Source organism: Halictus rubicundus, chromosome 1 (assembly GCF_050948215.1).
Source record: "Halictus rubicundus isolate RS-2024b chromosome 1, iyHalRubi1_principal, whole genome shotgun sequence".
NCBI lineage: Eukaryota > Metazoa > Arthropoda > Insecta > Hymenoptera > Halictidae > Halictus > Halictus rubicundus.
In genome coordinates this window covers 27,167,265-27,187,337 of record NC_135149.1, presented here as the reverse complement: position 1 = coordinate 27,187,337, position 20,073 = coordinate 27,167,265, and the positions used below count along the sequence as shown (strand labels likewise).

The 20,073-nt window shown below is 39.9% G+C and overlaps 4 protein-coding genes across 8 annotated transcripts in view; 2 read left to right on the top strand and 2 right to left on the bottom strand.

The window, feature by feature from the left end:
• The first annotated feature begins 2,225 nt into the window (after window positions 1-2,225).
• On the top strand, window positions 2,226-8,380 carry Byn (T-domain transcriptional activator brachyenteron). 3 transcript variants are annotated; one of them, XM_076797614.1, is made up of 7 exons: window positions 2,226-2,785; window positions 4,941-5,036; window positions 5,730-5,973; window positions 6,050-6,203; window positions 6,307-6,504; window positions 6,874-7,702; window positions 7,771-8,380. In XM_076797614.1, exons 1-6 carry the CDS (start codon window positions 2,484-2,486, stop codon window positions 7,695-7,697), a joined length of 1,818 nt encoding a protein of 605 aa, XP_076653729.1. In that variant the 5' UTR covers window positions 2,226-2,483; the 3' UTR covers window positions 7,698-7,702; window positions 7,771-8,380. The 3 variants fall into 3 exon arrangements, with proteins under 3 accessions (XP_076653729.1, XP_076653720.1, XP_076653738.1); XM_076797605.1 differs by having other exon boundaries at window positions 6,874-8,380; XM_076797623.1 differs by lacking the exon at window positions 2,226-2,785 and adding an exon at window positions 3,451-3,540 and having other exon boundaries at window positions 6,874-8,380.
• Window positions 8,381-8,522: 142 nt separating this feature from the next.
• On the bottom strand, window positions 8,523-11,841 carry Park (E3 ubiquitin-protein ligase parkin). Of its 2 annotated transcripts, XM_076797635.1 has the most exons (8): window positions 11,502-11,841; window positions 10,927-11,128; window positions 10,456-10,816; window positions 10,186-10,387; window positions 9,938-10,099; window positions 9,511-9,636; window positions 9,353-9,437; window positions 8,523-9,280 (listed from the first exon to the last, which is right to left on the bottom strand). In XM_076797635.1, the coding sequence occupies exons 1-8, from the start codon at window positions 11,757-11,759 to the stop codon at window positions 9,171-9,173; spliced, it is 1,506 nt and encodes a 501-aa protein (XP_076653750.1). In that variant the 5' UTR covers window positions 11,760-11,841; the 3' UTR covers window positions 8,523-9,170. The 2 variants fall into 2 exon arrangements, 1 of the variants encoding a protein (XP_076653750.1); XR_013083137.1 differs by lacking the exon at window positions 8,523-9,280 and having other exon boundaries at window positions 9,924-10,099.
• A 208-nt stretch (window positions 11,842-12,049) lies between these two features.
• LOC143359515 (uncharacterized) lies at window positions 12,050-15,241 on the bottom strand. Of its 2 annotated transcripts, none has more exons than XM_076797485.1 (4): window positions 15,083-15,241; window positions 13,799-14,970; window positions 13,418-13,684; window positions 12,050-12,982 (listed from the first exon to the last, which is right to left on the bottom strand). In XM_076797485.1, the coding sequence occupies exons 2-4, from the start codon at window positions 14,430-14,432 to the stop codon at window positions 12,276-12,278; spliced, it is 1,608 nt and encodes a 535-aa protein (XP_076653600.1). In that variant the 5' UTR covers window positions 14,433-14,970; window positions 15,083-15,241; the 3' UTR covers window positions 12,050-12,275. The 2 variants fall into 2 exon arrangements, with proteins under 2 accessions (XP_076653600.1, XP_076653608.1); XM_076797493.1 differs by having other exon boundaries at window positions 12,050-12,979.
• A 2,269-nt stretch (window positions 15,242-17,510) lies between these two features.
• Window positions 17,511-20,073, top strand: part of Swip-1 (EF-hand domain-containing protein D2 homolog Swip-1) — a 35,544-nt gene continuing 32,981 nt past the window's right edge. Inside the window, exon 1 of the mRNA XM_076797579.1 lies at window positions 17,511-17,916. Coding sequence (XP_076653694.1) covers window positions 17,747-17,916 — 170 coding nt within the window. The 5' untranslated portion in view covers window positions 17,511-17,746. The remainder of the gene's footprint in view (window positions 17,917-20,073) is intronic.

Genomic DNA, 20,073 nt, shown 5'->3' with positions numbered 1-20,073 from the left:
TTCGGACCTTTAATTAGCACCTGGCTGGACCGGCGGCGGGGGCACCCGGTGCGGGCATCGATTGGACGGTGCCCGGCGGGTACCTTCGCCGGGAACAGAGGCAGGACAGAGCCAAGACAGACTTTGTCGAACAGAGAGGACGATATCCGAGCCAGTCAAGTCCGCGGCTCGTCTTCGCCGACTAGTGTGAAATATCGCGCCCAAGTGTTACGAGCACGGCCACGCGGACCACGGGGCCGAAATAGTCTCCGGAAGGAATACACCGCGCCCGTTGTCCTTCCTCCACCTTCTAACGCCGACTTTCCCACGTTCGTTTCTCCTTTTCTCTCGCACCCGTGGACAATCGGCCGGAAGATCGAACGCATCGATGCCGATCGATCGGACTCACCCTGCACGCCACCCCTGCTCTCGGTTTACCGGTTCGCGCACACGCTCCGGACAGCGGGACCCTTTGATGAAGAGATCGACGGGTGAACAAGCGATCGGAGTATCGGTACATTGGTCCTGATCGACGATCCTTCGAGGAGTGATCGGTGGATTGGTCAATTAGGATCCAGGATTCCTTGATGAAGAGATTCTCGGGTGGAGAAGTGATTGGTACATTGGTCTTGCTTGGAGGACGTTTGTTGAGGTCATTGCGAGGAGTGATTGGAACGTTGGTACATTCGTCTTGATCGAGAGTTCTTTAATGAAGGGATCCACTGGTGGAAGATCGATCGGTGGATTGGTACATCAGGCTTGATCGAGAGGGATCTATTTTTTGGGGTGTCCATACTTCGTCGACACGTTCGTCGATCCTCCGATGGAGAGATTGTCAAGTGAAGAAGCGATTGGTATGTTGGTATATTGGTCTTGGTTGAGGATCATTTGATGCAAAGATTACCAAGTGGTGGAATAATTTCGGTACGTTGGTCTTGCTTGGGGATCCTCTGTTGAAGAGAATGCCAGGTGGATGATCGATTAGCAGATCATTGCATTGCTCATCGTCGAGATTTGTCCCGTTTGTTGTTTTTTGGAGTCGAGATACAGTTTGAGAGACTGTGACGATTGGAATTGGAAGATAATTAAATATTCTTGTGGTCACTGGGGTATTTGGTGTCTCGCAGACTGGGGACAGAGTAATGGTTGATGATGAAGTGATACGGAAGTCTGAGGATTTATGGATTTGATTGATTGCGGGGATTTTGGACAAAGGAGACATTGGAGCACCTAGTTTAGACTGATTTTTGTTTTGGGTTTCCTCCTGGTTTGTAAGCCAGGTGTATGAATGTACATTTGACCTGTGACCTTCACTGTGGTGAAAATTTGGGAACATTCTGTGTTATTGTCTTCGAGATCGAGGGAAGATAATCTGTGAAGTGAGGAGAAGTTGGGAGACTGTTCGGTCGTGACGATAGGGGATGAAATTCATCTTCCTGGTGACCAACTAGTTAAATATTCTAAGGACGGTGGGGTAAGGATACTGTTAATCAACTTGAAGATAGGATACTCCAATTGACAGTGACGAACCAAACCACGAAGGAGATCGAGCAGATCCCAAGTTTGAAACATTTCTAGATTGCGCCGTCTCCTCCTTCAAGGCTGAGGATAGAATTCAGAACAATGAGGTATATTCTCAAGTTAAAAGAATAGATGATAGGGGACTAGAACCTGAGTAAACTCGAATAGAAGATTTGGAGATCAAAAAGTAGAAAACTTGAAGTTTTGAAGACTTGAAGATTTGGGGATCCAAAGATCAGAGAGTAGAAGAATAGAAGAATAGAATATTTGAATATTTGAAGACTTGAAGATTTGAAGATCCAAAGATCAGAGAGTAGAATTATAGAAGAACAGAAAATTTGAAGATTTGAAGCCTTGAAGATTTGAGGATCCAAAGATCAGAGAATAGAATAATGGAAGAATAGAAAATTTGAATATTTGAAGACTTGAAGATTTAAAAATTCAAAGATCAGAGAATAGAACAATAGAAGAATAGAAAATTTGAAGATTTGAAGACTTGAAGATTTGAGGATCCAAAGATCAGAGAATAGAAGAACAGAAGAATAGAATATTTGAATATTTGAAAACTTGAAGATTTGAAGAATCAAAGATCCGAGAGTAGAATTATAGAAGAATAGAAAATTTGAAGATTTGAGGATCCAAAGATCAGAGAATAGAAGAATAGAAGAATAGAATATTTGAATATTTGAAAACTTGAAGATTTGAGGATCCAAAGATCAGAGAATAGAAGAATAGAAGAATAGAATATTTGAATATTTGAGGATCCAAAGATCAGAGAATAGAAGAATAGAAGAATAGAATATTTGAATATTTGAAAACTTGAAGATTTGAAGATCCAAAGATCCGAGAGTAGAATTATAGAAGAACAGAAAATTTGAAGACTTGAAGGAGCAAAGGTCGAGAAATAGAAAAGTAAAATAAAAAACAAAAGACTACCTGGATCAATTGGAAGATCGACAAAGCCGAGTTGGAGAACAAAGAAAATGCAGCAGCCAGCGATCAACCCTGGATCGCCAGCGCGATCTTCGTGCTGCGAAAGAGAGCGAGACAGAGAGATCCACGATGATCGAGACAGGGAACGTGGCAGTGCTAGGAGTCGATCATCGCCCGAAGGGGATCACGAGGAACAAAACGACGAGAGGACAGTGGTTTCCGGGCAGAATCTCGGTGGCATGACGATCACCGGAAGCCAGGGCCTGCCTCTTTCTTTGTCTCTCGAGGATCGAGATCTATGGACCAAGTTCCAGTGTCTGACCAATGAGATGATTGTTACTAAGAATGGCAGGTGAGTGAGATGAAATTGTTCGTATAACAATATTTGCTAACAGAGAAACGAAGGAAAAGTAAATGAAGGAATGGGCAGCGAGGAAATTGCTTTCAGCCATTTTGTAATTTTAATGTGCCTGTAGATTATGGAAGGAACAACAAACTTTCTGTACATCAAACTATACATACCCGGAAAAATGACTGTTTTAATATTTATCTAGGAAAAATAATGAACACAAAATTGAAAATAATATTATAAATTGATTAATAGATTGAATTAGAATTAGAATTGAATAGAATTTGTATTACAAATTGAATAGATTCTAATAATATCTATGCAATTAGAATGAAATGAGGAATAGGTGACTACATAAAATTAGGAATTAGAGCGTTAACAACACTTATGCAATCAGTCACATTGAAAAGAGGAAAAGCGTTAATAACGCACACAAAATAACAAATTACTGTCTTAGCAAAATGCTTGCACGGCTAATCGAGGCGGTCAAACAATAATAAGGAAAAATGTCGAATTTCGAGGCGTAATTTTCCTCGAAGACGAAGGAAAGTCCCGTGACATTGCGACGTCACTCGGTGCAGGCCGCTTCGCTTGGAATAATTAATTCCCACGAATGACGACGCGATCATTTCGATGCGGCTTGGTTGTTGCTGGTTGTCTCGTCGTGCTCGAGAACGTCGAAAGATCCGTAGCAAAGATGGCTCGCCGTCGCGCGTAAAAATGACTTAATTAGAGCGCCGGTGTGAACAAGGCAGAAGGTAAAAATAATAGTTCATATGTACCACTCGGTAGAAGAAAAACGGTACGCGGAATGGAAAAAGATCATTGCGAAACGTTACGAGAATTTAGATGATTCACGCGAACCTACGTTCCATGCACGAGATAAAAGCCACTCGGTGCTATTCCTTTCTTACCCGCCGCCATAGCTCAACATTCAGTATAATTTCTTTCATAATTATCCTCTTGCCACATTTCTACGTTTATCGAAGCTCCTTTTGTCGTTAATAACCGATTATAAATAGATTGTGGATCTCTGTGGTATTATGATAACCTTATACCGAATGGTTTAAAAAATTTTCAATGAAATTATTATCTACAATGGAATATCAAATGTTTTTGAAAGATTACTTTGTTGATGCTTGGATCCTCGAGATTTTTATTCAACCAAGTTTAATTTGTCGAGATTATTGTTTTTTTTTTTAAGAGAATGCAAATAGTTGACTCATCTTGGGAGTTAACTTTTCTAGAATTGGATATTGAATAGTATTTAATGCAGTGGCCAAATAATTATTTCTTTAAAAAAAGGTCTAGTCTAGGATTGAAACTCCTAAACTGAATTCCAAAGAATTCAGACCTCTAGAAAATGTATTAAAAAATACTTATCGGTGCCCTCGAGATTAAACGCCTAAACGGCGTTTCATTTAACAAGAAAAATTATTTCTCTAACAAAATGTTACAAATAAAATGACACAAACTCAATCACATTCTATAAACTCACAAACTAGATCTTAAAGAATTCGCGTAAAAATTAATTTATAAAATCGAGACACGTCCGCGTCAACTTCTAAAAACTGCATCGAAAATCGGTAAAATCATTGGGGGTTTTTTTTGCGCTTTATGCGCTATAAACGCATAAAATCCGCAGTCGGCTAATGAATAGCAAAACCGGAAACTGCGAAAGACGGATGAACCTGTCCAAGGGGAAATCGGTCGCTGCGCATGCCGGTGGATCAAAGGACATCCGGTGCGGCATTGGCTACTTTTACGATTCGTAATATTATTAAAAACGATTACGGTTTGTCGAGCGACGAGGCGTTCGCAGGTACCAGCTCGACGGGAGAATGTTTTACGCGGGTATCGTTGGGCATCGTAAACTTTTATTGCAGGCGGCTCGATTCTTCTCTTGCTGATCGGGCTGTTCCTCGGTGTTACTTTCATTAGTGTTTTATAAAATGTTGTTGCTCTCGAGGCCGTGCCGCGCCGCGTCACGCCGCGTTTCTTTATCATTTTACAAAACGTGTCCGGTGGTAGCCGGGGCCCCGGGTGAGATCCCGATAAGGATAAGGGCGTGTAGACACCGAGGAACAGCAGCCGGTAACAGTTACAAGACGAATATCTTTCTCCCGACCCGCTACAGCCCTTTGTCTTCTGATTTCAGACGGATGTTTCCGGTGGTGAAGGTGGTGGCACGAGGATTGGAACCGAAAGCGATGTACACGCTTCTTCTCGAATTCGTCCAGGTGGATCCGCACAGGTAAATTGTCTTCTTATCTGTTAACCCTTCACCAAACATTTTAGTTCTTAGGTGACAGCAATTTCGAGACAAATACTTTGCTTTTAACACTTTGACTGCCAAACTAGAAACCTCAAATATTCCATAAAATCAGAGTAAGTTACTTAATGAAATAAAAATTGAAAAGAATGAAATGTATGATATTGAGTAGTCCTCCAAATTAGGCACAATGAATATATTAACGTAAAAATTCATTTTAAAACCTGGACAAATAATTCCGTCACCCACATATGGGTGACATGGCAGTCAACGTGTTAATAGAGCAGTACTCTACCAAATCAAAAGTATTTTCCCTTATTATTGTTCATATTTTTATAAGCAGAAACTATTCTTGAGACTTAAAAGTCGTGTGGACTTTTAATATTCATAAATATTTATACTTGTGCCAGATACATAGCTTAAAAGCCAGAAACCTAGAAGTTCAATGAAAAATTGAACTGAAAATATAGATGCAGTAGGAGCATAATAATTTTCCTAATTGCTCCAAGTGAAAATGAAATAATTTGGGTCATGGTAAGAGTTGAAAAGATAAAACCTGTAGCAGGTAAACAAATTGTTTAGAAGTTGAAGTGGGAGAACCTTCCAAAACATATTCTGTTAATTTCTGGTAAAAGATTGAACGTTTAAGGATACATGGCAGAATGATGTTCACAGATGGAAGTACGTGAACGGAGAATGGGTACCAGGCGGTAAAGCGGAAGTTGCTCCACCGAATCCGATCTACATCCACCCCGAGAGCCCTAATTTCGGGTCCCACTGGATGAAGGAAGCAGTTTCGTTCGCCAAGGTGAAGTTAACTAACAAATCGAATGGGAATGGACAGATAATGTTGAACTCGTTGCACAAGTACGAGCCCCGGGTTCATCTCGTCCGTGTGGATGCTGTGGAACAAAGAACGGTATAACATTAACAACGATACAATATAGATCTGCGGTTCTTGTAATTATTTTCTAAATGATATTTATCTTACCCAGGTGCTGACGTACCGTTATCCCGAGACACAGTTCATAGCAGTGACGGCGTATCAAAATGAGGAAGTGACGAACTTGAAGATCAAGTATAATCCCTTCGCGAAGGCGTTCCTGGATGCCAAAGAACGTCCTGCTGATCCACAAACTTATCCGCAATGTAAGTGTGCAGAATTATAGAATTTGTCGAAGGTCCCCAAAGTTGTCAGAATTTGTTGGGGGAATGCTGAGCGAGTCTCTAAAATTGATATTTTCATTTGCAGACACGGGAGCATGGTTTTTACCGCAACCGACCATGGGATACGAGTATAACACGGCTACAGCGATAGCAGCTGCACAAAACCAAGCATCGGTGACAGTCAATAATCATCTCACTAATGCCTGTACCGTGTCCACGGCCAGCCACAGAAATACGTGCAGATCCACGCCTTATTCTCTGAGACACAAATATATACAAGACGGTAAAGTCCATATAAAGTAGGGGAACTCAGGGTCGAAAACAACAGCTTGACTTCGGACCACGATTACACAAAATCTATTACATTTACAACAAAAATTGGTACATCACTTAACCACGGTATTTCCGATTTTCAACAACTAATGTTTGAGTTATTAATACAAAATGAAGAATTGTAACTCTATTGTAAGGTTGTAACTCGACATGGGATGGATAGTAATACAATATTTATTAAAATTAAAGCGTTTAAAATTTTCGAGAATAGCTGTAATAGATTTTGAATGATTTACAATGTTTCGACCCCGACCTCCTCTACATAGCACCCAAAAAATAATAAAAATGAGTTGACTCTAACGTTCCACTTTTATTACAGAGCAACGCGCAGACCCATACAGTCCAGTACAACTTCTGCACTCGACGGCGTACGTGACAGCATCAGGATGGTCACCGCGCAGCCCAGAATCTCTGCAAACTCTGAGTCCAGCATGTCTACCGCCTGCTCAAGAGTGGCCCACGTCCCCGTCGCCGTCACCAACATCATCCTCTCACGCAATATTCAGCAGGAGCGTCGTCGGTACATCCTCGCCAACTACAGCCACAGGGTGTGCCCTGTACGTACCGTCGAACCTGCCTTCCGTGCCCCAAGAGCATGGTCACTGCACCGACGCCTCGGCCTGGATTCATCCCAGCTCTCTCTCGGAGCAGCAGCAACAGCAACAGCAACCTTACTTGAACTTGAACCTGCATCTGCATCACCAAATGTCATCTTACGCTTCAGTTCCTCACACCGGTCTTCATCATCCTCTGCATCCCAACGGCACGGACACAGTTCCTCCGGTGGATGACTATGTTCACGAGTACCAGGCGTCACCTGTTCAATCGACAACACCTGACCGCCACCAGCAACACCATCATCCTCAGATGTTGCACCTGCAACCGATCCAACAGACTGGAACAGTATCTCCCGTCAGTGTAGAGTACGACACTCCGCCAAAAGAACACCATATACCGGTCAGTTACGCTGACCAAAACGCGGATACGTTGAACGATGTACAGCAAGACGAGAATCGAAGATACTTGACGACGGTCATTGACAGACACCACCGGCAGGAATCAGATATCGCTGCCAACGACCATCAGACTACCTCTTGGACACCGTTGACACCACCACCGGCCCCGCAAACTACAGCGATTTGATTTAAGTATGTGATACAATTAGTTTTAATAATGCTGGATCGTTGCTACTTCATTTCTACAGTTATTCTGATAGCTAGGTGATTAGATCAAGAGAAAAGGACTAACGTAGGAAACGCGTCTACGTAGGTGCAATATGAAAATAGTAGAGCTGCGCCAAAACCCGATGGGCAAGGCAAGAAGTCGGGTTCTTTGAAAATTTCGGGATTCTCGAATGTATCGGGTCCTCAAAAATTTCGGGATTCCCAAGAATAATGTCGAAAATTTACAGGAACGCAAATGTGCTCGGGAATCCCAAAATTTCGGGTTCTCGCACACCTCTATAAAATAGATATTGAAAGGTTCTTGACAAAGACCTTTGTGACAAATATTGTAGAACCATTTTAACTCCTGTTATTGTAATAGGAAGTTTTTCTCTAATATTCTAGACATACCGGGTCGAAATAAAGAGTGTTTGTTAAATTTTTTTAAAAGTCGAGAAGCTTTTTTAGACGAGAATGAAAATTTGTACTGCCTTTGCTACGAACCTCTCAATTATTGATAAGCCTAAAAAGTACGCATTAACGTTTGTATCGGGATCGATCGAGCAGGTTGCAAATTGCATTCGGCAAGCTGTTGGAACGAATAATTTAAGTATTTTGTAATCGATAAATTGATATCAGTTCAATATCGATTTCCAAGAAATCAATCCGTCCGAAGATCGTGTCTTAATACTATTAAATGGTATGTATTGGATAATATAATCATTACAATAAAGTATACTAAACATGCATACATGGTGTCTTCCTCAGAATTCACAGAAGCGTGATCGAATCGCAAACAAATTGCTCATAGAACATATTAGATTATTTATTTGTAGATAAAGCAAAGGTACTTGTACGCTTAGTTCATAATAATTTAGTACAGTTTGTGTTGATATATAAACCTGTAACTGTTACGCATGTAACGATTAACTTATATATTAAATAGTCACAAAATCTTTAGGAAACAAGAGTATTTTAATAAATTATTTATAGAATTACAAAATAGTATAATTCAGAAAAGCTATACAAAAACTGTTATGTTTCTTTCGAAAAATGTATAGATCCTATTCCTTTCTAGATACTTTAAGTCGACTAGTATCTAGCTTTCCATAAAAACACTATATAGGGTTTCCAAGAAAGAGTGTTGGAAAAAGAAAGGGGTTCTGAGGTAATCCTAAGCAACTTTTTCTTTTGCCAATTCGCGCCGAAGCGCTTCGTTTTCGTGTTATTAACGAAAAACGGCAACGTCACGCTCAGCGGGACCTTTAATTGGTCCGTGCTTTTCGTTGATATCTTGAAAACAAATCGTTTCGGCGCGAATTGACAAAGGAAAAAGGTGCTTAGAACCGCCACGGGAATCACCCCTTTCTGGAACACCCAGTATACAAATTTTATGCTATTTACAATTGTATAAATTAATAATATATATAAGATTCTAAATGTTCGCTGTACATTAACCGAACCAATGATTACCCATGCACTCTCTTGTCCATTGCGTTTGACACACCCAACACCAATGGTAACCACAGCCGGCTCTTGTGCAAACCATGTGCATGCATCCCCCTGAAAAATATATTTCATTTATCTTGAACTGTACGTTCATAATATTATTTTGTTTCACGGTATTGTAAATACCATCTCTTTCAGTCGGTGTCCTGCATTTCGGACATGGTTTTGTCGATATTTTTATGGTCACCATAGTAGCTTCGTCCCATTTTGCCTGGAGCAAATAATATAGAATGATTTTTCTAGGTTTACGATAAATGGAATCTGTATAATATCGTTCTAAGTACATCTTTAGCCCTTTCCGGGTCCACCGAATATCCGCCGGATTTTAACATCCCATTGAAAAATTCATACGGCTGCAATTCGCACTCTCCTACGTGGAAGCCTTGTAGACATCTTCTACAGAAAACATACTGCAGACACAAAGTACAATAATACTTCTTTAATCACATTGTTCAACCACTTTTGCGATTCGATAATCGATAGGCGACTCTTACAGATTTCTAGAGGCAACATTTTTAACTTCAACGATTCGTTCTGCTTCTTTTACGACATTATTGCACATTGAACAATAATGTAAGATTTCCTAATAATGTAGCCTAATGGGCCTAATGTGGCCCCTTCCTCCTTCAGAAGTCTATGAGAATCGTCTATTTGTTATCGATATTCAAAACAGCTAATATTTTTTAAATATTTTTACATAAGTATGCTTACTCCACAGCCGCCAATACATTGAATTCTCCTACACGCTTCATCAGAGGTACCATCATCAGGGGATTCTGGTATAATTCCCATCCCACAATCTGGTCTGGGACATAAAAGACCTCCGGCACGTAAAACATACTCCTCTGTACTGAACCTCTGATACTGTTCGTACTAAATAATGCACAGGTATACGGTAAATATCCAAAGAATTTTCAGTATTCACAATAACTCGGAGTACTAATCAGTATTCGAAGTACCTGTTGCGAAGTGAGAAGATGAAAATGATGCACTTCGGGAATAAGAGAGTCAGGGCATCCTGCTGGGCAAGGAAGAGTATAATACCCTTTAACATCATCGAATTGGAACTGACGTTCTCTTAGGCGAACTGCGCAATAATCTTTAAAGCAATCAAGGCAAGTTACGTGTCCTGCTTCGCATGGAAAAACCAGCACTGTATCTCTGCAATAATGTAACTTTGTTTAAAGATACGAGAACCCAGATCATGCTACACGGAGTACAGTAATTACCTAACATCTGTGCATGCTAAACAAGGAATCTTCCTCAAATTTGGTTTAACAAGGTACAATGGAACTGCTTCGTCTTGTTCTCCAAGACTGGCATGGTTCGCACATTTGAAATAAAAATGAGCGTATAGAACTTGTGTCTCGGTGTCGTCAGAAATCGTTGCAGGTGCAGAACACAGATCATTCTCACAGTGAACTGTTATTTTACGTGGCTGGAGCACGTCTGGCCAGCATTGGGGATCTCTGTCTACTGTAACAGCCCCGCTCTTACAAGTTGCGCATCTGACTCTCAATTTTCCTGTTGTAACTGCTCTGCAGGGTGCTGAACAGTACACAAAGAAATGAGCTCGATTCTCCCGATGGTCTGCAAACAATCATATAGTATTAATTGCTGAAACTTCATAGCAGTTTACGCTGATAGACATACACATTAACCACATGTGTTTACCCTTTAAAAAGCTACGATTATTCTACCTTCCTTCAATGAATTCTCTTGCAGATCTGAATCGTCCAAAGGCAAATCGGTAAGAGTTTCGTTCATCGGCTTGCCGCCACTATCATTCAGATCAGATAACTCCGAAGACTCTTCAATGGTGCTTGTGTCTTTGCTTCTGTTGAGCCTTTGGTGAGGAGTTTTGATAGCGTGCAGGATACTTTGTTGCCCTAAATCGCATTCCTACAATAGCATAGTACTGAGAACACTAAATACCTGAACTACAGCATCCATCGTGAAGGCTGTTGCTCACTTAACTGCACCGCACATGAACAAGACCTCCTTTTTCCTCCTTTCAATAGAAATTAATATGTCGTCGTTGATCCAGTACATATGCGGTGCTGTTAAGTGAACGACAGCCTTAATAGTTGTCCACTCTACTCCAATTCTATAGCTTATGATTGAAAGCAGTAGAACACACAGTTACCGTGACTGTCGATAAAGATTTAAAAAATGGACAAAAAATAGAACCAAGTGAGGTTATGATACCTAACCTAAACTTGGCTCGTAAAAACAGATTGTCAACGATATTGTCAAGTGAAATGCAAATGCTTACCTCTATTATCGTCGAGTTATGCAACTCTTTTCCCGCAAAAATAATTTTTATGTCTTCAGGTGATGTGCCCATTCGAGGGGCCACTATCTCTTTCACGTTTTTTATGTCCCATTTTGGATCCAGATCGACGGCAAGTGTATTGCCAGTGTTCGTTTTCACGTATATACACAAGGAATTAGATATCCTCCGCTTCCCGAACCAAACTAACTGCAGCATCTTTAAAAACAAATTCCTTACGAAGTCGAAAACAAAACTCATACCGACCACTACGATCGTCGATCTTCGATTTTAAACCTAAGTAGACAAATATAGAAAATCGAACGAGACTATAATCAACAATGCTGTTTTGTGTTGGAGTCCACTTTGTTTCGTTTTGGTTACTATTTAATTAACGAGTATACATATGTAGATAACCAGAAATTAAACATCAGCTGCACAGTGCCCGCGACATCTTTGATCTATCTGACAACTACAATTCGAAACTGTTGATAACATCGCAGAAGATTCCTATAAGGGAAGATCTATAATTCGAAAATAATGAGTTTTCATCTAACAAATAAACGTTTATTGAAACAATCATTTTCTCTTGGCCAAAACAACGATAATATACAATCAAAATAGTGTATAAGAAAAACAGTATATTGTATAGAGACGATACGAAAAGATCGTAAAAAAGCATACCATTTCGCCATAACTGTGGCGAAAAGCGTGAATTTCATTCACCAATTAAAGTCATCTGTGAATGTTTATTGTTCAACGAAAATATTTTACACTTCATACAATTCGCCAATGGCCTTTTTCTTTTACGTATCTTTTCTCGACTAATTTTTGCACAGACTTTATGACAGGTGCATTATTTTCGTCCGCTATCTTTGCCCTTTTTGAATCGTTTGTGCTCGACTCGCTCGCTCTTTCCTGCTTTATTCTTTTCGCAGGAACCAGAGATTTTTCATTTAAACTTTTGGTGACGCTCTTGGACAACATTTCCCGTTCATTCGCTTTTAATCGCGTCGCATACGAACGAAGATTACTGAATCTTTGCCATTCTGTAGCCAGTGAACCCGCCACTGCCGAATTAGCAGTTTCAGTGTCTGATGACGAATCATCCTCCACTGGTTTTCTTCTCTGCAATTTTTTCTTCTGTTCAATTTTCGTATTTTTAACAGTCTCATTCGGAGTTTGCTCGTTTCTCGAGCATGACGGACCAGCCGCTTGCGAATCCAAATCTTTCCGAGCCTTACATTTCTTAAGATATTCGTTCAGCCTTATTCTTGGAGCTCCTGTTTTGCTTACCTCGAATTCGGCATCTTTGGGTTCAGGGAACCTGTACAGGTCCGGCTTTATGACTTTTCGTAACCATTTCCTTGAGGTTCCGTCAAAGTGTCCACGTGTCCTGAACCTGTCCCGTGGCACATCCTGGCCAAACCATATCTCCTTGCTCCACCAGTTCTCGATATTGTCTTTTTTAGTAGCCTTGCCTACTAACAACGAATCCTTCACTTTCAAAGAAATTTTAATCACATTAATTTATTAATACGCCCGCTGCCAGTTTCCATAATAGATCCTATACATAGTTTTGAATAGACAGCGGATCTTTATGCAAAATAAAATTTTTTTATGTGAATCACAACAAATTGGAGTAAAATAGAAATTTATTTCCTTTCTTGACATGTTTAATATTTTTACTGTTTCAAATCACACCTACTAATTGTTGCCATAAATGCATAAAATCCGCTGTCTAGTTATGAAAGAAACAACTAGAAAAATTTGTTACACTCTATTTCATTTTTGCAGCATGCGCGCTTACTCTGTCGAGTATACTCGTCAGCGTTTACAAACAATAAGGCACGCAGGTGCCCACTTTTAAAATTAAATAATGGCTTGGTAGCGAACGTGTTAATTGCTTCATTGTATACCTCTATCACCCTTATTTTGCTTTCGTCTGGGAGAAATCAAGTAATCCTCGCTCGACGGTGACTCCTCTTGTCGTTCAGCAGGTGGAGCAACATACTCGCGCATTTCTTCAGGATGTTCCCTAACATAGTCATCCCAGAGTGTATCAGCTGCTACGGTGGGAACTTTGAGGTTTGCCAACCACTGCTTAGATTTATTAATACGTATTTCACGTTTTCTTTTCCGGCGATCTCTTGCACCTGGGTAACTCTTGACTGGGCTACTTCTTCCTGAAATTAGATTAAAATTAGCCAGAAGTTACGTTACAGTTGATACATAATTAATTCTTAGACTGGCATAGACTCGGGCCTTTGTCAGCTCCAAGTTAGAAAGAGTCTAATTACTGAAGTATAACTTCTCATCCTCCTCTTCGTCGCTGCTGTCAAAACGGATCCGAAGATGCGAGAGGTTCTCCGAAGGCAAGGATTTCTCATAGCCCCCTAAGTCTACCGGGACTGGACTCGCATCATCCCCGCGACGCTGGCGAATAGGCGAATCAAAATGATAATCGTGAAAGTGTTGAGCTTCACGAACCCGTTCCGGGGACGCGGTATCCTGGAACAGTGCAGGTCCCTTTGTCAAAGTCCTCGGGGGCTGCTTCAGGTTTTCTTTCTCGTCATCCGACTGTTCCTCCACCGTCAGCCAATCATCGGAGTCTACGGGCTTTTTAGGCTTCTTGCGATTAGTTCCCTCTTTCGTCTTCTTCTTCTTCTTCTTCTTCTTCTTCTGCTCTTTCTTAGCTTTCGCCGGTTTCCGTTCTTTCTCAGCAAACGCCGGTTTCTGCTTTTTCTCGGCTTTCACTCGCTGTATCAGGCGCCGTCTGATGACTATGCTCGACGTGGAGTTCGTGCGGATCGTGGAAGCTGATGGACTGGCGTTGGACAGCTTGCACGCTTCCTCTAAAGGGGTGCTGCAGAGAACCGACTTTTTGCCGGTCTTGATCCGCCTCTTTCGCGGCTCATCCGAAGAAGAAGACATCCTCGAGCCTATATATTAGCTCTCTCGCAACGTTCGATCCCGCTTCCGGGTTCGCCGAACAGCTCCCGGCGCTTCTTATGAATTAGGTTCCGGTAGCGACGATCGATGCGCTCGCGAGCACACCCCTCGAACGCCGGTGTTCTATCAGAAATTTCGCCGGAGGGCTGGAGCGCTCGTGTTTCCTCGCACATGAAAGAATATCGGTCTCGTCATCGCCGACGCCGATGAGGCTCGAGTTTCTGCTTCCGTTTCACCTGAAGAGATTACTCACGGAACCACCCTCTTTGCCGCTGCGGCGAGCTCGTGGTTAACACATTCGCTGCCACTGTTTTCCCTGTCGTCGACGCGTCGCTCTAATGAAATTTCAAAGAATCGCTCAGAAACCAGAAACTCCAGGTGATAATCTTGTTGCGCCACCCCTAACGCTTTACCGGCGATAAAATAAAGGCTTAACAGTCTTTTCAGAACCGAAGAATAACAATTGAGCACTCAGGCAGTGCTGGCAGTTTCCATAGAGGCTTTCGAAGAAAAACTTTATCTGAAACAAAATTAAGCTTCTTTTAAGTATAGAACAATCATTGGAAAAGAGCTATTGATAGGCGAAGCGTTAATGAAAATTGTAACACAGATTGGTAGCTTGTTGTACTCACAAAATTGCAAAGGATACCGTTGCCTGTAATTGTATTTTTTAAATTATTTATTTTTGTTGCCACCGTGGCAGTTAATGCGTCAACGTCTCCGCCGCCTTTGCTCTTCAGTATTATGTCGGCGGCACACGAGACTGTTCCAACTGCGAATATCGACAGCCGACTAGCACCAGTTATTGGGCGTTTGGAATTCGGCCTACAAATACGCATATTCTGAAAACGTTGTTATGACGCCCAAGGATATTCCGAGGTAATACGGAGAAACGCTATTAGGCTGTGTTTATAGTACCATGATTAACGCAGATACGGAAACGGTTGCGTACATTGCGTTGATAATCAGTGGAATAGGGTACCTCCTCTTCGAGACACGCTCCTGGTGGGACTTCAGGAATCGTGTCCGACAAGTCCGAGATTTTCAGAATGAGTTGACTCTCGCTAGGAGGTTATCAAATAAATTCTTCTTAGGTTAATCCATCGACGCATCGGATCGATATCTTTCGATTCCCACGAAGAATAAATACAGTGTTGCAAAGGGAAAACCGGCGCACCTGAAAATTCAACATGATAGTGTCAAAATGTTACAAATTGATTAATGTCGCTTTTTAAACGATCATCATTTAAATAATTGCTAACAAGCATGCCAGACATTTTTAGATCCGTTTTAGATTCGCTAAAATGCGCATCAATTTTCTTTTCTATGCACATTTCTGAATATATTTACTGAGATTCTATTGATCATTTTATACATCCTGTACATTTTTAGAATCTCTTTCAAAGTTAATTTTTTCTAAACAGTGTTACACTAACAGTAAGTGTGACATACAAAAATGCTCCGAAATTGAAGAAATTAAAAAAGAAACTTTATTTATCATCTTAAAGATGCTATTAACAAAAACAAAAAAGAAATGTGTATTAACTTAAGATAACAGATACACAACATTCGTAAATAAACTAATAGAAGAAAAAAATCTTGCAGTCCCTTTTTTAAAACCACATGTTGGTCAAAGCCGGACAAAGCCGGATGTTGGGTATTTTGCCTGAAATGAGTCAATTTGACTGAATCATCAAAATTGAAGTTTTAAAAAAAAATAAAATTTTATTTTAAAGAAACTTTATTAGCACATATGGTTTTTTGAAACTAAGAAGTGGGGAGAGGGAGGAATTAATATTTGTATACAATTCATAATTCTATTAAAAACCAGCATATGTTTAAAAAAATGATTTAAGTTTTTGTATATATATAGCAACAAAATCGTAAATGATTCAAATTTGACTCGCTCCGGCGATCTATTGTCAAAACAAAGTTCTTAAAAATCATCGTTTTTCATTTTTGAATTGTTCTCAAAGAGCATTGCACCAACAATATTCGTCACCTACAAAATTGGAAAAATAAAAAGAGAAAACTTATTTATCATCTTAAAAATGATGTTAACAAAAGCAATAAATTCTACGACACCTTGTAGCCTGATTACTAATGTTCCTTCTCGGGAATTCTTTCTCGAGAAATTTTAGAATTGATTATTTATCATTTCTCGAGAAATTCCAGTATTTCTCGAGAAATTTAAATCTAGGAAAATTCTTATGAATCTCATTTATTTTATAACATATTTTCGGAAATAAATTTTCAGTTAACTCAAATTGCATATTACCAATCAATCGCGCACGTATAAGCATATCTACAGGCAGCATATCAATGCCTATGTATGCATGTTTGCAATGTGAAAATTTATAACAATTGTTGCGAATGTATGTCGATGTGAGGTTGTGCACACCTAAAAGGATACCCAATCTTCAGCAACTTTTGGATGTTCTGTATACGACAAAGCCAACATCCACGCAAAATGAAAGAAATTTTTCTACGGCTACAGATTTTGTTACAAAAAAAAAGATGTAGATTGTCTGATTCTACATTAGACGCATTATGAAGTCATTTCAAAACAAGAGCGTAATGTTTCACTTTATAAAAGTTTGGTTTCAAATAAATAAATTTATCGGTTATATTTAGCGTCAATTTTTTCCTTGTTTTTAAAGTTATGTACATATTGAACAGGAATAAACACCGAATTAAAGTTTTTTGCCCTTTCGACAAATATTACTAACGATATTCCAAACATTATAAGTTCAAGTGAACTTAGAACTGTTAGACCGTTAGTTCAGTTTTGGGAATATTATAAGTTCCCCAATATTTTTGTATTTTATTAAAAATTCTCGAGAATTTTCGGGAAATATAGTCTTATTCCTCATTTCTCGAGAAAAATGTTGAGAAATCAGGAAACACTACTGATACCAAAAAAAAAATTCTTAAAAATCGCTGATCGAGTAAAAATTTTTCGAGCATCGACGAGATCGCCCTCTCAGGCGCCAGTTTGTTACGGCACTGCTCGGCAAAGGTGGGTATAGTGGTGGGGGTTTCTCTAGGTACCGTCAGTCCATGCTGGCTCACGGCGCCGGCCGGTTCGTATTCGCGTCGCCTCGTCGCTTTTCAATCTGACAGTTACCATAATCCATTTCCGAGAGTCCTTTCGATTTCTCTCGGGAAAATCACGTCGATTCTGCTCCGTTCACTCGGGAACACACGCGGTCCGGTCCGGCGAGGCAACCCCGTCGAGGTTAACCGAATATCTGTAAAAAGAAAATAGAAACGAGTTCGTCGAGGTGATAAGAAAGATGCCAGCGGACGCGGAGCTCAGCAATCTGCTCAGCAGGCGGCAAAGGATCAACGACGAGCTCGAGGAAGGAAAAGAAGTGAAGAAGCAGTACAAATTCGTGAACGTTTACACAGAGTTCCACGAGCTGTCCCGCCGCGAGATCAAGCAGTACGAGCAGACCTTCAACAGGTGAGTCCGTTTCTTTTCTCCTTGTCTCCTTCTCTGCCCACGATTTTCGACAACCGTAAAACTGTTGTCCCGAGATATCGTCCTACTCCTCAAAGACCCGTGGACTTGTCTTTCCCCGGTCCTAAGGGCCGCACAGTTCCCATAGAGAGCCTTTGTGCGTAGAAAACGGACCGAATGTCATTGTTCCATTACATTCTACACGCCGTACAATGGGCGGGAACTTGTTCGAATTTTGAACGCTCCGATCAGGAAGCCTATAATAGAATTTTCAATAAAAGAAAGCTTAAAAATCTTCTTTTATATAATAATGCTAGACAATATTGTTGAACCACGTTACCTGAGGCGATTTGCAGGTTTAGCATTGGATTAGTACTGTTTCGATCCCCTTGAATTATTTCGGAATTTTTCGATGAATTTTTGCTGTACTTGTTTTATGGACTATAGCACCAATAGCAATGCGTATGAAATGCTCCGAGTTTTTAGAATAAAAATGGAGAACTTTGGACTTGTATATTAAGATTGAAGTTGCTATTGTTGCTATTTAGATGACCGCCGTGGACCATAGACTTACAAAAATTACGAAATAGTCGCCGGTAGTGTGATGCGTTAACCGAGCTTGACCGAGTTTAGTCGAATCGAGGCGAGTGTTCGATTCGATCACGAGTTGATCTTTCGACGCATCGATTAATCCTTGGGAATAATTTACTATTTAGATTCGTTTGGCAGAGACACTGTCAACGATTGTTTGGTGACGATTGGTGTTCGATCTTATCGTTCTTTTCTTTTCTTTTTTATCTTGTTTGTTATGAAAGACGAAGAATAGCGAGACGGAGGACGAGAAAAGTGAGAGTGAATCACGACTGCGGTTACGAGCCGAGACTTTTCTTCGTGTTTACGTTTACGTTCGGGTTTATTTAACTGGCCGCTGGCAGATCGTGTTCCCATGAATAGGTTGTTTTTCTTTCGCATAGGAATATGCGAAATTAAATCATGATGAAATAGAGTATGTTGTATCCTGTTACGATACCACGTTGTTTCCAGGTAATTACGTATGTTGTGTTCAGCGTTGTGTTATGTTTGTTATTTTCAATGCAGGAGAGTTGATAAGTATGGCGGGAAATTATGGTACATTTTCTTTAGTTACTCTTTTTTGAAGAGGCGCGCGCAATTTAAATTCGGAATATTCGGATTTTCATTAAAATCACTTAATATACGTTATATATTTTTTTAAATATTCATTATATTTTAAAAATAAGTATAATTAATGTAGGCACGGTAATTGGTGCCCCCACAGTAATGGGGTTCGTCACCCTAGTAAAATAACACTGGAAAAATGCTTTTTATCTGCTCTACTAATGGTAGAGGGAATTTTATCTATAAATTTCATTTATAATAATAATTCCCTGTAGTTGTGTGTATTTATTTATTTCATTCAGATCAGAACTAGATTTAAATATTATTTGTTAATACCTTGAAAATTGTAACGATAAGTTAAATTCGTTAAAAAAAACACTTGTAGATGACAGAATTCTGTCCTAAATTAATTAATATAGTGCAAAATGCAATAGAACCATTTTTAAATCATGCTGTAGCAAATCTCAATTTTTTCAATCGTTCTGCCCACGAACGATGGAAACTAAGTTCATTAAAGATTCTGTTAATTTATGATATATTGCATTTTATCTTCCAGAGATTTGTTTGAATGGAGGTGAACGACTCGAGATCATACCATGACCATGCTGAGATCATTGATTGCAAGTTTATTATACAGAGAATTATGACGAGAAGTGCGTTAACTAAAAGTGAGTAATGCACAAGCAAATATTGCTAGTGCGATGAGTCAACATGGTACACAGTCATTAGTAGTATGACGAAGATTTTTATAGCTCGTAAATCTTTAATATTTCCTATAAACGTATAGAAAGCACATAGAAGATTATTTTAACACCAATAAAAAATTAGAAACATGGATATAATTCAACTTTGTTTATTCCATAACAACGATCTTTCATCTTCCAAGAGAAACCGGGTAAACAAAATGCAAAAATTATATTTGGTATTGCATTCGTCGTTTAACACATTTGAGGTATCATGAAAGATTAATTATTTAGCATCTACTTTTATAAAAAGAATTTTCTCGAACATTTGGTCGACCTT

Excerpts from the sequence above, each read along its gene's own strand:
- Byn (XM_076797614.1), top strand. The coding sequence starts at position 2,484 with ATGCAGCAGCCAGCGATCAACCCTGGATCGCCAGCGCGATCTTCGTGC. Across the intron at positions 5,974-6,049 it reads ATGCTGTGGAACAAAGAACG|GTGCTGACGTACCGTTATCC; the intron begins GTATAACATTAA and ends TATCTTACCCAG. Across the intron at positions 6,505-6,873 it reads ACACAAATATATACAAGACG|AGCAACGCGCAGACCCATAC; the intron begins GTAAAGTCCATA and ends CTTTTATTACAG.
- LOC143359515 (XM_076797485.1), bottom strand. The coding sequence starts at position 14,432 with ATGTCTTCTTCTTCGGATGAGCCGCGAAAGAGGCGGATCAAGACCGGC. Across the intron at positions 13,685-13,798 it reads GGATGAGAAGTTATACTTCA|GAAGAAGTAGCCCAGTCAAG; the intron begins GTAATTAGACTC and ends ATCTAATTTCAG. Across the intron at positions 12,983-13,417 it reads GCAAAATAAGGGTGATAGAG|TAGGCAAGGCTACTAAAAAA; the intron begins GTATACAATGAA and ends ATTCGTTGTTAG.
- Park (XM_076797635.1), bottom strand. The coding sequence starts at position 11,759 with ATGAGTTTTGTTTTCGACTTCGTAAGGAATTTGTTTTTAAAGATGCTG. Across the intron at positions 10,817-10,926 it reads AGAGAATTCATTGAAGGAAG|ACCATCGGGAGAATCGAGCT; the intron begins GTAGAATAATCG and ends GATTGTTTGCAG. Across the intron at positions 9,637-9,937 it reads AATGTATTGGCGGCTGTGGA|TATGTTTTCTGTAGAAGATG; the intron begins GTAAGCATACTT and ends TTGTGTCTGCAG.